This window comes from Agelaius phoeniceus, chromosome 19 (genome assembly GCF_051311805.1).
Source record: "Agelaius phoeniceus isolate bAgePho1 chromosome 19, bAgePho1.hap1, whole genome shotgun sequence".
NCBI classification, from domain to species: Eukaryota; Metazoa; Chordata; class Aves; order Passeriformes; family Icteridae; genus Agelaius; species Agelaius phoeniceus.
The window spans coordinates 1,528,544-1,550,000 of NC_135283.1; the positions used below are offsets into that span (position 1 = coordinate 1,528,544).

At 50.7% G+C, this 21,457-nt stretch overlaps 1 protein-coding gene across 2 annotated transcripts in view; it reads right to left on the reverse strand.

Annotated features, from left to right (window-relative positions):
* Positions 1–21,457, reverse strand: part of DNAH9 (dynein axonemal heavy chain 9) — a 161,040-nt gene that overhangs the window by 132,094 nt on the left and 7,489 nt on the right. Inside the window, exons 6-19 of one of the 2 annotated variants that reach the window (XR_013184717.1) lie at positions 21,306–21,457; positions 19,540–19,707; positions 18,390–18,506; positions 16,792–16,942; positions 15,566–15,680; positions 14,021–14,089; positions 13,578–13,704; positions 11,916–12,171; positions 9,759–10,000; positions 8,600–8,735; positions 7,362–7,558; positions 6,214–6,692; positions 4,178–4,400; positions 195–361 (exon numbers count right to left, since the gene is read on the reverse strand). The exon at positions 21,306–21,457 is cut by the window's right edge and continues 82 nt beyond it. Coding sequence is in view for 1 of the 2 variants with exons in the window: in XM_077188209.1 (XP_077044324.1) it covers positions 195–361; positions 4,178–4,400; positions 6,214–6,692; positions 7,362–7,558; positions 8,600–8,735; positions 9,759–10,000; positions 11,916–12,171; positions 13,578–13,704; positions 14,021–14,064 (1,871 nt within the window). In the remaining variant the exon portion in view is untranslated. Of the gene's footprint in view, positions 1–194; positions 362–4,177; positions 4,401–6,213; positions 6,693–7,361; positions 7,559–8,599; positions 8,736–9,758; positions 10,001–11,915; positions 12,172–13,577; positions 13,705–14,020; positions 14,090–15,565; positions 15,681–16,791; positions 16,943–18,389; positions 18,507–19,539; positions 19,708–21,305 lie in introns of those variants that run through there. The other variant, XM_077188209.1, reaches the window with a different exon arrangement.

The window sequence follows — 21,457 nt, forward strand, 5'->3', positions numbered from 1 at the left end:
TGTTAAATAAGAGAAAATAAACAACCTTGAAAACCAAAGCCGAAGAATCCCAACTTCTCCTTCAAGCGCGGAGCTGGGGAAAAAAACTTTTAACACCTCAAAAGCCGTACCAACCACAACAAACCCAGGACAGGCCAAACAACCCCAGCTCCTTCAAGCATTCCTGAGGCTGCTTGGTGCTGGAAGAGCTGTACCTGAAGGGAGCCTCCGTGGCGAAGTGCTCGCGGAGCCGCTGCTGCTGGGCGTCGAAGGCGGCGCAGCTCTGGCGCAGCGCGGTCACCTCGGCCGCCTGCAGAGGAGCCACCTGCTGCTTCACGGCCACCGCCAGCTTCTTCACCTGGCCCCACTTCTCCGGCAGCTCCTGCGGGCACAGCGGCACTGCTGGGTCCCCCTGACACAGGGCGATTGGCACTGACCCCATGGTGCACAGCGGCACTGCTGGGTCCCCCATTGGCACTGACCCCATGGTGCACAGCAGCACTGCTGGGTCCCCATTGGCACTGACCCCATGGTGCACAGCAGCAGTGCTGGGTCCCCCATTGGCACTGACCCCATGGTGCACAGCGGCACTGCTGGGTCCCCCTGACACAGGGGGGATTGGCACTGACCCCATGGTGCACAGCGGCACTGCTGGGTCCCCATTGGCACTGACCCCATGGTGCACAGTGGCACTGCTGGGTCCCCCATTGGCACTGACCCCATGGTGCACAGTGGCACTGCTGGGTCCCCCTGACACAGGGGGGATTGGCACTGACCCCATGGTGCACAGCAGCACTGCTGGGTCCCCCTGACACAGGGGGATTGGCACTGACCCCATGGTGCACAGTGGCACTGCTGGGTCCCCCTGACACAGGGGGATTGGCACTGACCCCATGGTGCACAGCGGCACTGCTGGGTCCCCCTGACACATGGGGGATTGGCACTGACCCCATGGTGCACAGCGGCACTGCTGGGTCCCCCTGACACGGGGGGGATTGGCACTGACCCCATGGTGCACAGTGGCACTGCTGGGTCCCCCATTGGCACTGACCCCATGGTGCACAGCAGCACTGCTGGGTCCCCCTGACACAGGGGGATTGGCACTGACCCCACGATGCAGAAGGTGTAATTAGCACTGTGTGATTAGCACTGACCCCATGGTACAGAAGGTGTAATTAGCACTGACCCCATGGTGCAGAAAACTGAACTGGGGTGGTGTTTGAGGGTCCTCAGGATGAGGGAAGAGATGAGAATCTTGACTCCATGTTTTAGAAGGCTGGTATTGTATTATTATATTATATTATATTATATCATGTTATATTATATGTCATATGTTATATTATGTGTTATATTATACTATACTATATTATATCCTATACTATATTATGCTATGTTATACTGTTATATTATATTATACTATACTATATTATATCCTATACTATGTTATATTATACTATGTTATACTGTTATATTATATTATACTATACTACATAATATGTTATACTATGTTATACTATACTGTTATAATATATTATATTTTATATTATATTGTATAATACAATATTGTATTGTATAATATAATTAATATAATATATAATCTACATTCTATGTTCTACTATGTTATGTTATGTTATATTGTATCGTATCATATTATATTATACTATACTACGTTATGCTATACATTATAAATGCTATACTAAAACTATACTAAAGAAAGAGAAGGGAGACATCAGAAGGTTAGAAAAGAATGCATAATAAAATCTCATGGCAGACTCAGAGAGTCCAACACAGCTGGCTGTGACTGGCCATTAATTAAAAACACTTCACATGCTGGATAAACAATTCTCCAAATCACATTCCAGAGGAGTAAAACAATGAGAAGCTGAAGCTTCCCAGCTTCCTAGGAGAAGAAATCCTGGCAAAAGAATTTTTCATAAAATATATCAGTGACACTGAAGCATTGCTTTATTCTTCTATATTATGTTCTTACTCTATTCTTAAGAAACCCATAACCCCTTCTAGCCTGCTTGATAGAGCTTTGACCTCATTGGTCAACCGAGGAAACACCACTGTGCTATTCACATTTTCTGAAAAATCTCTTTGCTCAGGACTTTTCTCCTGGGAAACTGAGAAGCTTCATAAAAAAGGAAAACAATTCTTATCTTATATGTTTCTCTTGTGTTGTGCTCGTCTAGAATGTGTTTAGAGATTGTTTACTCACAAATAATTGTTTCATTGGCTTCTGCTTTGAGTTGTTTTCACTCACTGACCAATCAGGGCCAAGCTGTGTTGGGACTCTAAAAAGAGTTAAGAATTTTCATTATCTTTTTAGCATTTTGTAAGTGTCCTTTCTTATTCTTTAATATAGTTTATATAGTATTCTTTAATATAATATAGCATCATAAAAAGATTAACCCTCTAAAAACATAAAATCAAATACATCATTCCTCCCTCCCACAAAAATCTCAACAAACACAATACACCACCACCCTTTGGTAAACAAATCTCCATAACACATTCCACATTTGCCTAGCAACAGGTGCAGCAAGTGGAGATAAGATTTGTTTTAATTCTTTTTCTGAGCTTTCTCACAGCTTTCCCCAGGGAAAATGCCTGGGAAGATTTGTGTTTGCTCTGAGGCCAGAGAGCTGCTGCCACACTGCTGGGAGGCAGGAGGGGCTCTGCAGGGTGGGATCTGCTCATGGATAACCATGGAATGGGAAAAGCCACAGATCCCATGGCTAAAACTGCAAGGGAGGGTGGTTGGGATGGTCCAAGTCGTGCCTCAGGGGGTTTAGATTGGATATGAAGAAAAAAGTTCATAGGAAGGGTTGTAAAGCATCAGAAGAGGCTGCCCAGGGCAGGGGTGGAGTCACCATCCCTGGAAGTGTTCAAAATCCTGTGGATGTGGCACCTGGGGACGTGGTTTAGTGGTGATCACAGTTGTGGTGCTGGGTGGATGGTGAGATTTTATCATCCCTAAGGTCTTTTCCAACATTAACAATTCCATGATTGCCAAGGGCTCTGCTGTCCCCGGGTCCCCTCCTCTCCATGAGCTGTGCAAGCTCACTGGAAAGATTCTGGGTTTCTCTCCATCCCAGCTCACACTCTTGAGGAGATTAATGGAGACCCAGAATGGAAAGAAGGGTAGGAGCTGCAGGCAGCTCTGAGGCAGCAGAGATGGCCAGGGCAGGGCCAGCCCCTCCTGAGGGGTCTCCTCCTGGCATTTTTCACCACAGCCTCAGCAGAAATCAATGACCACACACAGAGCTGCCTCCTTCTCTTCCTCCCCAGCAGCAGCTCCAGCCCATCCATCTCCAGGGAGGGAGAGGAGCCTGGAGGAACTTCTGCTTTTCCCACTGCATACAGGAGGGAATGAATCATTCACGCACAAACGTTGCTGTCACTCGCCAGAAAGAACAATTCTTTGGCTGTCTCCTGCATCTGGATGGCTGCTCCTGCTCCACACCCTCATTTCTTCTCTCAGCAAAGTAAATCAGGTATTTGAAGGTATTTGCACAAGCAGGAACACCCCAGCAGCTCCCAGGCAGGGGGGTTGAGTGGGGCTGGGCTCCCCACAGGACTGGGTTTTGTGGTGGATGAAGACACAGCTGGCAGGGCTTGTCCCTGTCCCCCAACACTCACCATCTCTTACAACCTTCTCATGGTCCCCTTTGCAGAAAAGAAAGGAATTCCCAAAGAACTGACTCATGAGAGCCAGATGTGGAAAGATGCCAAAATATTTTCACAACCTGCTCCCAGGGATGTCCTCTGGGTAAAGCAGATCTGGTGGTCTCGACCCAGAGGAGAACTGAAGTCCTGTGGGAAGGCAGCTCCTCTGCCAACATTATCCTCCCCATCTCCATAGCTGCCAAGAACCAGCTTATTTAAAAATAATTATAATTCCACCTAATTAACAGATGGATCTGAAAATGCATTAATTTTTTTTCAAGAGCAATCACTGGGAGTTGGAGCAGGCAATTCCATGTTTTTCACACATAACAAAAGGCTTAATCTCTGCTTTAAAAGAAAAAAATCTCAACATTTAGAGCTACTAAGGCACATCCTGCAATAGCAAAACGCTGCCCAATGAGGCCCTCTAATGACAGGGAGCCTTGAATATGCCTGGGATGCTCCTCCACTCCTGCCCCCTTTGCCTTCTGCTCCTGGGCTGTGCCCACCACAAACCCTCACCCACCTCCAGCTGCTGGTGGACTTCCTCAGGCAGCTGCTGCTCATAGGTCCTCAGCAGCTCAATGGTCTCCTTCAGGGGCTCAAACATGGCATCAGTGGCACTGTGACGTTCCTTCACAGCCAGCAGGTGACCCATGACCTCCACCAAGCCACTGTAGTCACCTCTCTCCACCTTTCTGCTCAGACCTTTCTCGGCAGTTTGGATGAACTCGTCCAGGTCAGCCAAGCTGCAGAGCACAAAGCAGGGGAGGAAGCACAGGGTGAGGGCAGCTCCCCTGGAATTATTATTGTCCCAGCTCCTCTGGAGTTAATATTCCAGCCTCAGAACTGCAATTCCTGCTCAAAGATCCCTGAATGTTGTACAGGTTCCTCCGAGGAGCAGAAAGACAAGTTGGGACTTCTCAAGTTGGAGTCAGAGTGCCTGAACAGAGACAGGGATCTCAGGGGGGCTGTCAGAGCACAGGTTTTACTGTCCCAGTTTTTATTGGGAGGGTTGGGGGACACCAGCATGGGGTGCCCAGAGCAGCTGTGGCTGCCCCTGGATCCCTGGAAATGTCCAAGGCCAGGCTGGACAGGGCTGGGAGCACCTGGGACAGGGGAAGGTGTCCCTGCCATGGCAGGGGTGGCACTGGGTGGGCTCTAAGATCCCTTCCAGCCCAAACCACTCTGGGATCCTGTGATGGTTTTCACCCCATCTCTTCCACTACAGGAATCCAAGCTCCCCAGGTGAACCTGACACGTTTCAAAGCTGTAACAAACAGGGATTGTCCTTCATGCACTGCCTCTCTTCACAGGGCAGCTCCCTCCTGCAGGTGATGCAAATTCACAGCAGTTTAGAAAAGCAACTGTACATTTGTGGGAGGAAAAAAAAAAACCCTCCAGGTCTTTAAAATTAAGATCCCTGTCTCTCAAAGCCCTTGAGCCATAAACCATCACAGACAGGAGAGTTTGGGGCATGTTTCCTCACCTGCTTATCCTGTTCTTAACCTCACCAGCGACTGGGCACTTTCAGCAGAGGAGCACTGGGCTCCTGGCTCTCAAAACACTTAAGTGCCTGCTTAAATGGATGCTGCTGGGACTAAAAGTATCCTTAAACACTTCACCTAATAAAGACTAAACTGCTGACTCAGGGACTCTCAATAGCAGCTCCTAAATGTTCATTCTCTGCCACACTAAACCTCTGTGCAAAGAAATTATCAGACAGATTTATGGTGCTGAAAAGCACACCAGAGATCACATCACCACCCCACGCAGCAGCCTCCTCTTCAGCTGCCTGGGAGCACTCCCCTGGGAGCACCCAGAACCTAGGACAACCTTCAGTTGTGACCAATAAATCACCCAGGGCACGGTCCTGCACAGATCAGAGCAGCTCTTCAGAGCAAGGAACACGTGGTAATGCAAAAGTTGGAGCCCAAACTGTCCCATGACACCTCCCCATGACTGCTCATGCCAGGCCACCTGAATCATGGGCTGTTAGGAACCTCACACCATCAATGCAGATTCACTGATGGCCACCATCAAATCCAGTCAAGCAAGGCCAGAGCCCTGGCAGAGATGGGATTATTGGGCTCAGGAGGAGCAAAACACACACCTTGGGCAAACACACACTGTCCAACACCCTACATCAGGTCCCAGGGATGTCAGGGCACCAAGGATTGCCACTGCTCCCAGCTCACACACAAGCAGAGACCAGGGCATGGAAGACTCAGCACTGGGATGGACCTGCTGTGCAGCACGGGCCTTTCTCTTGCTCCTGTATTAGCTCTGGAGGTCATCACAGCTCTGAGGCTGCCAGAGCTCCAGGAGCATTAGGACAATGCTCCCAGGGATGCTCAGGGTGGGATTGTTTGGGTGCCTGTGCAGGGCCAGGAGCTGCACTGGGTGGTCCTTGTGGATCCCTTCCAACCCAGGGGAAAGGAGAAAGAGAAGAAGAAGGGAAAGGTATTCCATGATTCTCTATCCTTTGGCCATGAGTGGGAAATGACACAGCCCAGCCCAGACAAGAGAAACTCCACAATCAGAGGCAGAACCAACTCTCACCTGTGCGTGACATGGTCCAGGAGGTGCTGCTTGAACACCAAGCTCCACCTTTTAATCTCATTGAGCAAGGCTGCCTTGAAGGGCCTCACATCCAGCCTCAGCCAGCCCTGGAAGGTGCAGAGGGGCTGCATTCGAGCCACCTCCTCGTAGAGCTGCTCATAGGAGCCCAGCTGCTCTCTGAACTGCTGCAGCGTGGCTGGTGCCTCGGGGATGCCTTGGGCATCGATGTCCATGGGCATGGGGACGCGGAGTTGGTGGCCCAGCTCCCTGCTGTCCTGGGCCAGGAGGTGGTGGCCCAGCTCCCTGCTGTCCTGGGCCAGGAGGTGGTGGCCCAGCTCCCTGCTGTCCTGGGCCAGGAGGTGACAGAAGCGCCGCTCCAGCCCCGCGCGGTGCTCGCGGCACGCGGTGGCCGCTGCCTGAGCCCGGGCCAGCAGCTCCTGGTGGCACGAGCACAGCGAGGGCATGGCCTCCAGGGCAGCCTGGTGGGCACAGGGAGGAGGGGAGAGGGGAAATGGAGGAGAAGGGAGAGTGGAGAGAGGAGGAAGGGAAAGGAGAGAGGAAAAGGGAAAGGAGAGAGGAGGAAGGGAAAGGAGAGAGAAGGAAGGGAAAGGAGAGAGAAGGAAGGGAAAGGAGAGAGAAGGAAGGGAAAGGAGAGAGAAGGAAGGGAAAGGGGAAAAGAAGGGAAAGGGGAAAAGAAGGGAAAGGGGAAAAGAAGGACGGGAAAGGAGAGAGAAGGAAGGGAAAGGAGAAAAGAAGGGAAAGGAGAAAAGAAGAAGAGGGAAAGGAGAAAAGAAGAAGAGGGAAAGGAGAAAAGAAGAAGGAGGGAAAGGAGAAAAGAAGAAGGAGGGAAAGGAGAAAAGAAGAAGGAGGGAAAGGAGAAAAGAAGAAGGAGGGAAAGGAGAAAAGAAGGAGGGAAAGGAGAGAGAAGGAGAAAAGAAGAAGGGAAAGGAGAAAGAGAAGAAGAAGGGAGAAGAGAGAGGGGAAAGAGCAGAGAAAGGAGAGATGAGAGAAAGGGAAGAGAGAAGAGGGGAGAAGGCAGAGAAGAGAAAGGAGAGAGTGGAGAGGGACGGGAGAGGAGAGCACAGTGAGGTGGGAGCACGTGGCACCTCCTCACGTCCCCCAGCCCAGGGGAGCCCCAGAGCACAGACCTGGTAGTGGCAGAAGCCACGGTGTGCAGCCAGCCGGGGCACCAGCGAGGAGATGTGGAAGATGCCCTGGAGAAGACTTTCCACCATGTCACAGAAGCCATCCCTGGCGCCAGGGTCCAAGGGAGGGCGAAACACCAAATCTGGGATCACCAAATCCAGCTGCACCTCAAAGAGGGGAGCGAGCCCTGCCTTGGGATCTGGTAGGGAAGAACAGAGATGTCAGGGTCTTTTTCAAGGAATCTCGAGGCACTGAGGTCCTATTACGAGGTGCTACACGGCCTGCAGGGACAGCAGGAGGGTGTGGTGGCACACACACACTCACTGGGGCCTGCACAACCCGTGGAGGTATTGGCAAATCAGCTGTGCTGTGCTAACCACCAAAACCAGTGGGGAACAGGTGAGACACAAGTGATGTAAGGAGCAGAAAACACCCTGAGGAGGAAAGGCTCTTCAGGTAATGCAGAGGGAGTGTGAGAGCTGAACAATGCCAGCATGGAAGTGCTTGCAGAGGAGAAAAACAACAGGAACCAAGTGTCTCTTTAATTTAGTGGTGAAAAGCATGCAAAAAAACCCCAAATAGCAACCAGAAACTGAAGCCAGATGCAAATGTGACAACCTAGGCAAGTTTTTAACAAGATGGTGAAGAACTGCCTGCAATTCTCCGGCTCATTGTGCCTCACATCCAGAAGGGAAGCGTTCCTGGGGATGTGCTTCAGCTGCACACAAGCTGCTCTCAGCAGAGCAAGGAGGGCTGGGCTGGGGACTCCTGAGCCCAGCTCACCTCTGCCCAGGACTAATGCTCAGGGACTGAGGGCTTTGTTTGGTGCCTTTCAGGAGCAGAAGTGGCTCTGGAGCCTCCCCACAGAGGAAGGATGGGGCCACCCGGCTGCTTTGGGCATGGGAGGCTGGGAGGTGACTGATGTCCAAGCACAGGTGTGGGAGAAGCCTCAGGTGTCTCTCTCCATTAACCCTTGCAGACAGTGCAGTCACCTCCATCCCTCCCCCTGAGCAGTGACCAGAGCTGGAGTCACCCTCCCTTCCTGGAGGCTCCAGTGCCAGAGGAAAGCCAGGAAAAAGAGAACAAGCACTGAGAATGAGGGGAGCACAGCCAGAGATGTCCCCTTGGAGAGGCCAGGAAGAAGAGAACAAGCACTGAGAATGAGGGGATCACAACCAGAGATGTCCCCTTAGAGAGGCTGAGCAGCCCCTGCAGCCAGGGGACAGGAGCCAGGTGTCACCTGTGTTCTCCAGGAGGTATTTCAGGGAGCACTCAATGGCAGTGAAGAGTCCACCCAGGACTATCTCATCCACATAATCCAAATACACCTTCCAGGCATCAGAGGCTGGCTCTGCACGTAGGAGGCTCTGGTTTTCCTGGAAGACAAAGATTCCTTCACACACAGCAGGGCTGAGTGTGCCCAAAACTCCTCCTTGCCTGTAATACAGGGTTCAATAAGCATGGGTAAGGAGGTGCTGATGCTGAAGTTGCTGCTTTGTGAAGGCACCACTGCCCCACAGCCAAGGGCAGCACAGCAGTGTCAGCCTCAGGGAGGTGGATCTTCCTACTGGGGCATGGCCACAATTTGCTCCTGTCGAGGGCTGTGTGGTCTCCAGGAACACTTCAAGGTGAAAATGGAGGGCACAAGAGCCTTAGAAGGTCTTCCACATGTTTTCCTCCCTCTTCTCTGAGGCCACGGGACTTGGGGCTGCTTTGCACCCCTGGGGCAGGGAGAACTGGGGGTCTCAAGGCCCATCCTGATGAACCCATCTGGTTCTCTTCAGAGTCCAAGGCCAGACATGCCCTCAGGAGAGGGCTGGCCCATAACCCATCTCCTCCAGGCCAGGGGTTGTCCCTGACATGCACAACACCTGGCTCCAGGCAGGTGAGGGGCAGAGCTCTGGGCTTTCTCCTGGCCTGCAGAGGACTCTGAGCTGTGGCAACACTGCTGAGAAAGCACCAAGGTTTGGGACAGAGTTTCTCTCCTGTCACTCAGCTTCTCCCTGGGTGCTCAGCATCACCTCCTGCTGCACAGAGGAACAGAGCCTCAAACCACAGGGTCAGCTCCAGCCTCTGTTCCCAGGTGAGCACCTAAAATGGGATTTTTCCTGGGAGCAGCATCCCAATCCCGATGCACCACTCCCCTCTAGTGGCTCTCCAGCAGCCAGGGCTTCAGCCAGACCCTTCCTGGGCTGGAGCTGCTGCTGGTCCTGCCCAGGGCTGGGAGCCCAGCCAGCCCCACACCCCATCCCTCCCAGGCAGCACCAATTCACCCCGGGGCAGGTTCTCAGGTGGGTTCAGGGAGTTCATTTCAGGCAATGCACTCTGGACCTTTTCAGTGCCACAGGGACAACACGGAGCCCCTGAGGAGGTGCCCAGCCCTGCAGGTGCCCCCTCACCTTCAGCAGGGAGTGGATCCTGAGCCCACCCTGGCTGACCAGGCTGTAGCTCCTCTCCAGGCGCTCCTGGCACTCCTCCAGGCCCAGCACCGCCTCCCTCTTGGCGTCCCTCCTCTCCAGCATGGGCGACCCCCACGAGCGCACGATGCTCTGCATCTCCCCAACGTTGTCCTTGGCCTTCTGCACCCTCTGCTCCAGGTCACAGACATCACCCACCACCCCGGAGATGCGATCCCAGACACCTGGGGAAAACGAGATGGTTGAGCCTCCATTGCCAGAGCTGCTGGGACAAGCTCTGCTGTTCTCTCCTTTAGACCTTTTCCCTGTGGTCTCACGTGTTTCTCACTCATCCTTAAGGTAAGAGATTCACCACCTGGAGCAGCAGAGCCACCTCTACCTCTCCCCTGTATTTCAGAAAATATCATAACTGTAGTTATGATTTTTTCTGAAAAATCCCTTTGCCAAGATTTTTTCTCCTGAGAAGCTGAAAAGCCTCAGAAACAAAATGTAACCAACGATTATCTGCTGCTGTAGAGTGCAACAAGTGCATCTGTGATTGGCCTCATGTGGTTGTTTTTAATTAATAACCAATCACAGTCCAGCTGTCTCAGACTGCCTGGTCAGTCACTAAATTTGATTATCATTCCGATTCCATTCTTTTTCCATTCCTTGCTAACCTTCTAATGAAATAATTTCTTCTATTCTTGTAATATAGTTTTAATATACTATAATATACTAGGATATAATATAATATAGTATAATATACTATGATATACTATGATATAATATACTATGTGATATACTATACTATGATACACTATAATATAATAAATATAATATAATAAATATAACAAATACAATATAATATAGTATTATATATATATATATATATAAATAAAATAAAATAATAAATCAGCCTTCTGAAACAAAGTCAAAATTCTTGTCTCTTCTCTCATCCTGAGGCCCCTGTAAACACCACCCCACCCCACCCCAACAAGGCTCAGCAGGGACCACCAGAGCCTCTCCTCCCCACAGCCTGGGCTAAACCTGAGGGAAGCAGAATCCTGCCCACAGCCCCAGGGTATCAAGGGGATGTGGGAAGGAAAAAACACATCAGGAGCTGCTCCTCATCCTCCCAGTGCTGGATACAGAAGAGAGAGCCCTGTCCTACTGGGAACCAGGGAGCAGGAGGAGCCCCAGGTGTCACACTGTGGGAAATGGGCTTGTGAAGAATTCTCAAAACCTGACTGAAAGCTGCCACAGCCTTGTACATCTGTGTGCAAACTCTGAGATAAGGTGTGCTGGCTTAGGAAGGCCATGGAATAGAGGTGACATTGTGGAGAGAGAGATTGAACTGGAAAAAAGTTTTAAACAAGTTTCAAAATGTAGCTCTGCAAAAAGACCAGATATTTTGGAGAATTAGAACTGTGAAAATGCACTGCAGCATGATGTGGGGCAAAAATATAGGGGATTTGTGTTAAATATAGGTTAAAATATAGGTGATTAGTGTTAAATATAGGTTAAAATATAGGTAAAAGTATAGGTGATTGGTGTTAAATTCAGGTTAAAATATAGGTGATTGGTGTTAAATACAGGTAAAAATACAGGTAAAAATACAGGTGATTGGTGTTAAATATAGGTAAAAATATAGGTTAAAAATAGGTAAAAATATAGGTTAGAATATAGGTGATTGGTGTTAAATACAGGTAAAAATACAAGTAAAAATACAGGTGATTGGTGTTAAATATAGGTAAAAATATAGGTTAAAAATAGGTAAAAATATAGGTTAGAATATAGGTGATTGGTTTTAAATATAGGTAAAAATATAGGTGATTGGTGTTAAATATAGGTTAAAAAATAGGTAAAAATATAGGTTAGAATATAGGTGATTGGTGTTAAATATAGGTAAAAATACAGGTGGTTGGTGTTAGAAGTAACAGCAGCATTGTGGGGCAAAAGCTAATAGGCTGAAAAACATCTTTAAGGTATGGCAACCAGGAAATGGGTTGGCTTCTGATGGAATGAAGCTGAGTTTTACATCCCTTATGTCTCACTATTCATCGAAACTGAAAATGAAATAAAATCTTTTAAAACACCTCCCCGTTGCCTCATCTCTGTAAAAGCTGGGAAAACCAGGATCACACAGAGCCAGCTCACCCTCTGTCCTCCAGGTCAGCGTTTCTTCTGCCTCCCTCAGCTTCAGGTCGATGTCCTGCAGCTGGCCCTGCACCAGAGGATGTTCCACCTCCAGCACGGACCTCAGGACCTTGTTGTAGCTGTTCCCCATCAGCTCCAGGCTGGCCACCAGCTGCCAGAGGGATTCCTTGCAGGAATGGAGCTCAGCTGCGGCTGGGGGGATGGCTCCTGCCCCACTGCCCCTCAGGTAGCTCACCTCCCTGAGCACGGCCACCAGCTGGGGAGGCAAGGACAGAGCCGGGCTCAGCACGGCCCCTGAAACCCCCTCCAACCTGTTCTGACCATCACAAGGGGCTCTGCTGGTCAGCACAGCCCTGCCAGCCCCTTCTGAGCATCACAGGGGTTCCTGCTGGTCAGCACAGCCCTGCCAGCCCCTTCTGAGCATCACAGGGGTTCCTGCTGGTCAGCACAGCCCTGCCAGCCCCTTCTGAGCATCACAGGGGTTCCTGCTGGTCAGCACAGCCCTGCCAGCCCCTTCTGACCATCACAGGGGTTTCTGCTGGTCAGCACAGCCCTGCCAGCCCCTTCTGAGCATCACAGGGGTTCCTGATGGTCAGCACAGCCCTGCCAGCTCCTGGAACTCCCTGCAACCCCTTCTGAGCATCACAGGGGTTCCTGATGGTCAGCACAGCCCTGCCAGCCCCTTCTGAGCATCACAGGGGTTCCTGATGGTCAGCACAGCCCTCCCAGCTCCTGGAATTCTCTCCAGCCCCTTCTGAGCATCACAGGATGTTCCTGCTGGTCAGCACAGCCCTCCCAACCCCTTCTGAGCATCACAGGGGTTCCTGATGGTCAGCACAGCCCTCCCAGCCCCTTTTGACCATCACAGGATGTTCCTGCCGGTCAGCACAGCCCTGCCAGCTCCTGGCACTCCCTCCAACCCCTTCTGCTGGTCCTGCTGATTTATTCCCAAAGCAGCAAGCTGGAAAGGGCCTGGACAGCTCCTGGCCTGTTTCCCATTGATCTCTGGCTCTATTAAGCACCAATCAGCCTCTAAAAGTCACCATCACCTCTGGTGCTCTCAGTCATCCCCATCCCTGTGCTTCCCCTCTCAGATGGAGGCTGAGCCCCATCACAAGTCCCAGCAATGCTGTTCTGCCAGAGCCATTGGCCATTATCAAAGTGAAAGAGAAGATGGCTCCAGTTCTCTTGGTTTGCTGAGATGATTGGTATAAAAAAAATAATTAAAAAATAGCACCATGGCCTCAAATCCACTGACCCAACTCCTTCTGGTGCCACTTTCTATCAAAGATTTCTGGAGCCACAAAACAAACCTTCCCTGGGTTTTTCACACCCTTTGCAGCTCATGTTTCAGGTACACACAACATGAATGTGTGTCTGTAGATTATGTCCCATCACTCCCCACACCAGTATCAACCACTGTGGTGTGGACACGCTGACAGCAGCCACACCTCTGGCTCTGAGGGACTTCTGCCACTGCCTTTAACCAGAATTTGCTCTGCTCAAACTCAATGCTGGTGTTTAGGCAGAGCAGATCTACGGTAGAGCCTGGTTACTCCCATGGGAGGGGCTCCACAGAGCACAGAGAACCCCCCCAGGTGTCCCCCACAGCTTGGGGACACGTCCTGGGGGGCAGGAGAGCCCAGGGGCAGCAGCTCTTACCTGGGGATCAAAGTTGACCCTGATCAGTTTGCTCTGCGCCTCTCGCCGGATGAGAGGCTGAGCCAGGTTGTACTGGGATTTCTCTGAGACTGACTGGGACCAGTCCAAATACAGCTTTTCCTGATACCTGCCAGAAGAGAGAAACTTGCACCACACAGTTCTCAGACCAGAGGGTGCAGCTGTAACTGAGTGGAAGCCAAGACCACTCTGAGGACTGAGAAATGTGAAGGAAATCTTCAAAACCCATCCATGCCCCTGGTCCCCCCTGCAGGATTCTCACTTGAAGCCATCCCAGCAAACCTGTGGTACCCAGGGCCAGCTCCCTGCTCCTCTCCAGGCAGGGAATTCCCTGGGGCTTGCAAAGGGACATTCCCAAGCCCTGGGCTGCCAAACGTTCTGGAAGGTGGCTCAGGGGAGGGGAAGCTTTCCTCTGCCCCCTGTACCTGTCGAGCAGCTGGATCATTTCTTCATATTTCTGCACCACCATTCTTCCACGGGCAGAGTCCAAGCTCCTGGCAGCACAACAGACAGGGGGTTCTTATCTTATCTTATTTTTCACTTTGATAATTCACTTTCATCACCTTTAGTGCTGGGGGCTGCCATCTGCACTTCCCCCTTCCCAAGGTCCCCCACAGTCTGCAGGCACAGTCTGCCTGGATTTCACCCCAAATCCTGGATTTCACCCCAAATCCTCTCCCTGCCCAAGGCTGCCCAGCCCCCTGGGCTCTCTCTCAGGTGTTTCCCTGCTGTAAAATGGGGAGAAGCAGCTGCGATGGGAGAAAGACCCAGGGCTGCTGGAAAAATCATTTACCAAGCATCACTTTTGAACATTTAACCTGTGACAGTTTTATGCAGGTCACAGCTGTGAGAATGACTGTTTCTATAATGTATAAAATGTATTTCCATATAATGTATAGAAAAAAAATAAAATGTATGCAATAACATACTATATAGTTAATATAGTATATATAAATCTATATATACACATATCTTCATTTTTCCTTTTCAATCCTTTCTCCCTCTCAAGTTGCACATGGGAAACAGCCTCACACCACCCTGCTGAAGGATTTGTCTTTAACTGCTCTTCACAGAGGGGTAAAATCAATGCTCAATGCAGGGACCATGAGAATTCCAGCCCTGGTTTGTTCTCTTGATCTTGGGTGATTGTTCCTTTGTTTAATGCTCAGAAAGTTATCTTCTGCCAGCACCCAAGAGCTGGGCTGCTCCCAACCAGGTCCTGGAGGAATTACAGTGGGAAAGGTTGCAATATCTATTTTAATTACAACCTAGGGCTCTGTTAAAAGCTGAGGAGCCTATCTACTGTCCCACTGCGCCTCTCATCACTTAATAACCCATCCAATTAAAAAACTTCTTCAAAAAACCAAGATGGCAGGGAAGTGAATGGCTCCAGGGCACCTCCTCACTAAGGACTGCTTCAGCTACAGCCAGTTGTAGGGAGATAGAATATAAGTAAATAAAGGTAGTATAGAAAGTAATCTTATAGAATAGAAGTAAATAAAGGTGGTATAGAAAGTAATCTTATAGAATAGAAGTAAATAAAGGTAGTATAGAAAGTAATCTTATAGAATAGAAGTAAATAAAGGTAATATAGAAAGTAATCTTACCCCCTAAAGAGTTGCAGCTGGGTTAATAATTAAAGATTAGGAGCAGGCCTATTGGAAGCAGGAGTTTAACAGGCCACAGCTGTAGCCAATAAGAAGAGTGTTACAAAAGAGTGGATTATTTAGTTGAGGGGAACTGGAGTCAGTTTGCTGCTGTGAGGACAAGGAAGGTTCAGTGCCTAGAGGAGCTGCCTACAAGAAACATCAGGGAGGCACAAAACTCCAGCAATATGGAACCCTTGCAATGTAATGACAATAGAACTCCTGCACTATAATGACAACAGCCATTGGATAGCATTCAACACAGAGAGAACCTCCAGAGGGAGGTTTCCAGATGGTCCCAGCCCACCTGGAGCAGACACTCACAGCCCTGGGACGTGCCTGAGGTGCTCCAAGGGCCCCTGGATCCGCGCCCGCAGCTCCCGCGCCCAGCCCAGCGCTCCGGCCACGGGAGGGACGTTCTTGTGCAGGGGGGGGAACCCTGCAGGGCACAGGGGAACAGCATTCCATCAGCCCTGCAAGCCCACAGCACCCACAGAGCTGCCCTGGGCCAGGCTGCCTCCCTGATCCAGCCTCTGTCACTGCATGGACATCTGCTGCCACAGGCATCTTTACGGAAAATCCTTTCCTTGGGATTTTTCCTCCTGAGAAGCTGAGAGGCCTCAGGGACAAAATGGAACCAATGGTTATCTGCTGCTGTGGAATGCAACAGGTGCAGCTGGGATTGGGCTCATGTGGCTGTTTCTAATTAATGGCCAATCACAGCCCAGCTGGCTCAGACAGAGAGTCCGAGACAGAGCCTTTGTTATCATTCTTTCCTATTCTATTCTTAGCCAGCCTTCTGAGAAAATCCTTTCTTCTATTATTTTAGTATAGTTTTAATGCAATATATATTATAAAATAATAAATCAGCCTTGTGAAACATGGAGTGAGATCCTCATCTCTTCCCTCATCCTCAGACCCCAGTGAACACGGTCACAGTCTGTGACCTACAAACCCCCCTGTGGATTTGCCATAAGGGATCAGAGGAGAAGCCTGGCACGTCCTGGAACCAGACTGGGGGCAATTCTCTGCTTCCCACAGATGCTGAGGAAGGGATTTCTGGCTGGGAGCTGGCTGTGACCATCCCATCTCAGAGCCACAGAACTCCCCAAAGCCACAGCAAATGCTGGACTTATCCTCCACGAATCTCCCCACTCCCCTTGTTGACCTGCTCTGGTTCCAGCAGTGCTGCCTCTCCCAGAACTTCCAGAACAGCCTTCCTGAGTCTTCCCAACAAGAATTTACCTATTCCCTTCTGTGCCAGCATTCTCAAGAATAATAAATCTGGAAAAAGCTGATCAAACCCCAAATTCCCACCTCCCCTTTGCATTTCCAGCATTACCCACACATGCACATTTAAAAAAAAGGATATTGGCATTGCTTTAATGCCACCAACAGAGCATTCCCAGGCACTTCCCACCAGGAAAGCTGAAAACCTTTGCGATTTGGGAAGTTCTGGTGTCTTTAGCAAAAGCAAATTATTTCTCTCCCTAAATTAGCCTAAATCCAGTTTCCTGTAAAATCCATTTTCCTCCTGACACGGCACCCACCGAGCTGCAGCCCTGCCTGGGTGTGCCTGCTGTAGGTGAGCCTGGCCTGGTCCAGGGCAGTGCTGAACATGCTGAGCAGGACAGGGACCTTGTCAGCAACAACTTCAGCAATCCCAGGGCGCTCCAGAAGGTTCCGGAACATGGCCAGCAGCTGTGCAGGGCAAGGAGCAGGGAAAAGTCAGGGAAAGAGCAGGGAAAAGTCAAACTCCTGCACAAAGTCCCACTGGGATTCTCCTCGCTGATGCAGCTCCTCAGTAACTCAGAGGTCTGCACTGATGGACATTTGTCAAAGGGAAGGTTTTGCCCCGCTTTCCCAAGTAGTTCCTGCCTTTCATAGAGACATTTAGGTTTGAAAAGAACTCCAAGATCACCTTTGACTGATCCCACCACTAAACCACATCACAAAGGATGTCTTATTACAGAAATTTTTAGACCTCTGTGGTTGAACCATATTCCAATTGTCAATCTTCAAAATTTGCTATTTAAAAAACCCCAAAACAACTCAGAGGTAAATGCTATCACTTGCCATTTTCTATAGTAATTTTTATATTTATTCTGATTTTTTCCAGAAAATACCATTTACTTTCTCTGCAGGATAGATTCTCTGTTAAACAAAGCCCCCTCATTTCTAGAAAACCTCAATTTTCAGAGCTGAAATTCATCCATGTATTAACAAATTGATATTAACAATCATCACCTGGTTTTAACAACAGTTTTCACCAGGAAATCAGAGAATCTCAGAATGGTTTGGATTGGAAGGGACCTTAAAGCCCAGCTCATTCCACCCCCTGCCATGGGCAGGAACACCTCCACTAGACCAGGGTGCTCCAAGCCCTGTCCAGCCTGGCCTCAGAACTCAGAGCAGCCTTTCCTCCAGCTCCCAGGGACACCAGTGCAACTCCTGCCATCCAAAACCCTGATCTGAATCATTTCTCTGGCTGCTCTTCCCCAAACTGAGCAAACTCTGCTGTTTGTGTCGAGAGGTGAGGAGCAGGGACATCCCCGGCTCCAGGGCTCAAGAGGGACCCACAGGGCTGAGCATCCTCACTCAAGTCCATCCCAACGTCACTGTCCCCAAATCCAACCCAATGTCACTGTCCCCTTGTCCATCCCAACGTCACTGTCCCCTTGTCCATCCCAACGTCACTGTCCCCTTGTCCATCCCAATGTCACCGTCCTCAATCCAACCCAAAATGTCGCTGTCCCCAATCCAACCCAGTGTCACTCACTGTCTCCAATCCATCCCAACGTCACTGTCCCCAAATCCAACCCAGTGTCACTGTCCCCAAATCCAACCCAATGTCACTGTCCCCAAATCCAACCCAACGTCACTGTCCCCAAATCCAACCCAGTGTCACTCACTGTCCCCAATCCAACCCAATGTCACCGTCCCCTTGTCCATCCCAATGTCACCGTCCCCAATCCATCCCAATGTCACCGCCCCAAATCCATCCCAATGTCACTGTCCCAAAGTCCATCCCTGATGTCACTGTCCCCTTGTCCATCCCACGGGCACAGCCTGCAGCTGCAGCCCTGTCTGGGCTCTCTGTGGGGCTCACAGGGAGGGAGGGGAGGCACAGACAGACAGACAGACAGACCTTGAAGATGTGCTCCAGGCCCGGGGCGTCGCTGAAGGCCTGGCTGAACACGGTGCCCAGCCGACGGTCAATGTCCTGCACCTTCTGCTGGAAGCCCAGGGCATCCTGCTCAAACTCCTGTTTGAGGGCAGTAACAAGTCCTGGGCTGGGAGAGGGCCCTGGGGAGGTGTCTGCCACCTCCCTGCCACCTCCCTGCCCAGAGCTCTTTGCTCTTCTTATTCACCAGGAACAGATTCAGTCTGTATGCAGTTTAGAGACAGAAATGCTTCCAGAATCAACTCTGCTGTGCAGCAGCAAGAGACACTTTCATTTGGCTCCTGCCTAACATGGCCAGAGTAATTGAATCTCTTAACAGCTGCTGTCCAAGTGAAGATGAAAAGCAGCATCTGTCAGAGCTTTTAAAATGGGATTGTGTGTTTGTGGGGAGAAACAACTTGAAGTAAAACACGCTCTTATAAAGCAGAGCAAAGAATGAATGTATGTACAATCTGAATGTGTGTACAATCTTATTCACCAGGAATTAAAACACTCCTCCACAGTCAAGGACACTTCTGTCCCATCCCATGGCTGAGCTCAAGAACCTCTGGGATGGACCCACAGTCCAACAAGTCCCTAACTTCAGCTGGAGGTGAGACAGGAACGATCTTCACACTCTCTGATCCTGAAGACCACCACCCCAAAAACCCACAGAAGCTCAAACTCACTGAACCAGCAAGGCATGCTGGACTTCAGCTGTGCCAGGGGAACTTTAGGTTAGACATCAGGAGAAAAATTCTTCACTAAAAGAGTGGTTGGGCCCTGGAATCATCTGCCCAGGGAGGTGGGGAAGTCACTGACACGTTAAAAACAGGCTGGATGTGGCACTCAGCGCCATGGTTTAGTTGATGAGGAGGTGTTGGGGCACAGCTTGGACTTGATGATCTCAAAGGTCTGCCCCAGCCTGGTTCATGGTGTGATCCTGAGATGTGGAGCTGCAGGAACTGCCAAGTGCCTGCAGAACAGACCAGCAGCTCCCTGTCCCCTACAGGGCCAGATCAGAGCACCACAAAGGGAGGGAGCAGCTGGAAGGAGGAGCAGGGCTCTGCTGCAGAGGGAGCTGCTCCCTGGAGAGGAGGATGAGCTGCTGGCACCCCCACAGGTGCCCACCTACCACGTTGGCCAGGTCCAGGCAGTCGTAGGCTCGCTCTGAGAACACCTGGTAGCACTCCTGGAACTCCTCATGCATGGCCAGCACCTGCTGGCCCAGGGCCTTCCCTCTCACGCCCCCAAACTCAATCTTCTCCAGCTGGGCCAGGTCCAGGGCTGTGCTCAGGAGACCCTGCAGAGCCAGAGGAGGCACACACAGCTTCAGCCACGAGCAGGTGACAGCAGCTCCCACTGCACAGAGCCATGTTTGCTCCTGGGTCACCCTGAGGGTGCTCAGGATGGGATCAGGATGATCTTTCAGGTCCCTTCCAACCCAAACAACTCTGTGACTCTACAACTGAGTGGTTTTAACACAGATGCCCCCACTGTGCTTTTCAACACAGCTCCTTAGGGAAGGAGCAGAGTTACACAGTGTGGTTAAAGCAGTAAAACCTTCTGTTCCAGTGCAGGGAATGAGAGAAGGAGAAAAGCAACCCAGACCTTGCCTTGCATAGGCACCAGCAGCCTGCACAGTGCCCATCTGACCCCCCAGCTGGGAGCAGCCCATCCAAAAACAGAGATTGTTGATAGTAAAAGATTTTAAAACCACAGAAAATTCAGGGAGTTAGAAAGAAAGTTGGGCTTAGTAGGCCCTGGGAAAATGTTAGACCTTGTATTTGCTGGATCATGTGAAACTGCACCTCTATAGTCAGTATATGATGAATTATATGATTGTTAGATGTGATTAGATATAATTATTGTTTAAAGAATCATGAGAAACTATGTTAGGGGTTTGAGGAGATCACGAGAAATCCATGCTTGGATGAAATCAATGTGTACAATAGAACAATGTAATTTTAATAACTAATATGTAAGTTATATAATGATAGAATATAAAACATGTTCAGCTCAAAACCATGTCAGGTCAGATTTGGGTCTGGAACCCTGACACCCAGAGCTCTTTAATAAAAGCACCTGTATATAACCATTCTGTGATTATGTGCTCCTGAACACTAACAGAGTGACCAGCAGGTGCAGTGAGCTGGTACCCACAGGAGAGCTCACAGGTGAGCCCAGTGTTTGTGTGACAGCTACACCCTGTATGACAGGCACCCACAGAGCTGAGGGATGATGGCACTCATGACACCCCCTGTCCCTGCCCTGCCTCACAACCACAGCAAACAGGAACACCCCACAGCTGGGCACACACTGCGATGGGAAGGGATGCCCTGTGAGGGATGTGGAAAATGTCCCTGCTCCTCCCCAGGCCCCCTGTCCAAGTCAGGAGATGCCCAGTGCCAAGGTGCCCCTGAATGCCCCAGGGTGCTCCTGAATGCCCCAGGGTGCTCCTGAATGCCCCAGGGTGCCCCTGAATGCCCCAGGGGCCCCTGAATGCCCCAGGGTATCCCTGAATGCCCCAGGGTGCCCCTGAATGCCCCAGGGTGCCCCTGAATGCCCCAGGGTGCCCCTGACTGCCCCAGGGGCCCCTGAATGCCCCAGGGTGTCCCAGAGCTCATCCTGGTTTATCCCCACCCATGCAAACCACAGGCCCATGACCCCCATCCCCTTGTCCCAACAAGAGCACGAGTCCCAGAGGAGCCCTGGGAGCACTGACACAGCCACCAGCCTGAGCAGAAGGACACAGCAGCAAATCTGACACAGGCACTGAGCAGGACCTGGGCAAACAAGTCCTGGCCTTGATGTCAGGGGGACCAGAGAGCACAGAGTGATCCCCTGGCATTGGGGAGGGAAGGTGCCAGGCAGGCAGCTCGTGGCTGCAGGACCTCTCACCTTCACCACCTGCAGCCTCTGCAGGAAGCTGTCCAGCCTTGCAAACACCAGCCTGGAGGGGAAGTCCCAGCTCCTCACTTGCTGGCCTGGCTCATAGTACACCTGCAGGTTTGCCCTTCTCTCCTCCAGCGCCCCTTTGAAGGCACTCAGGA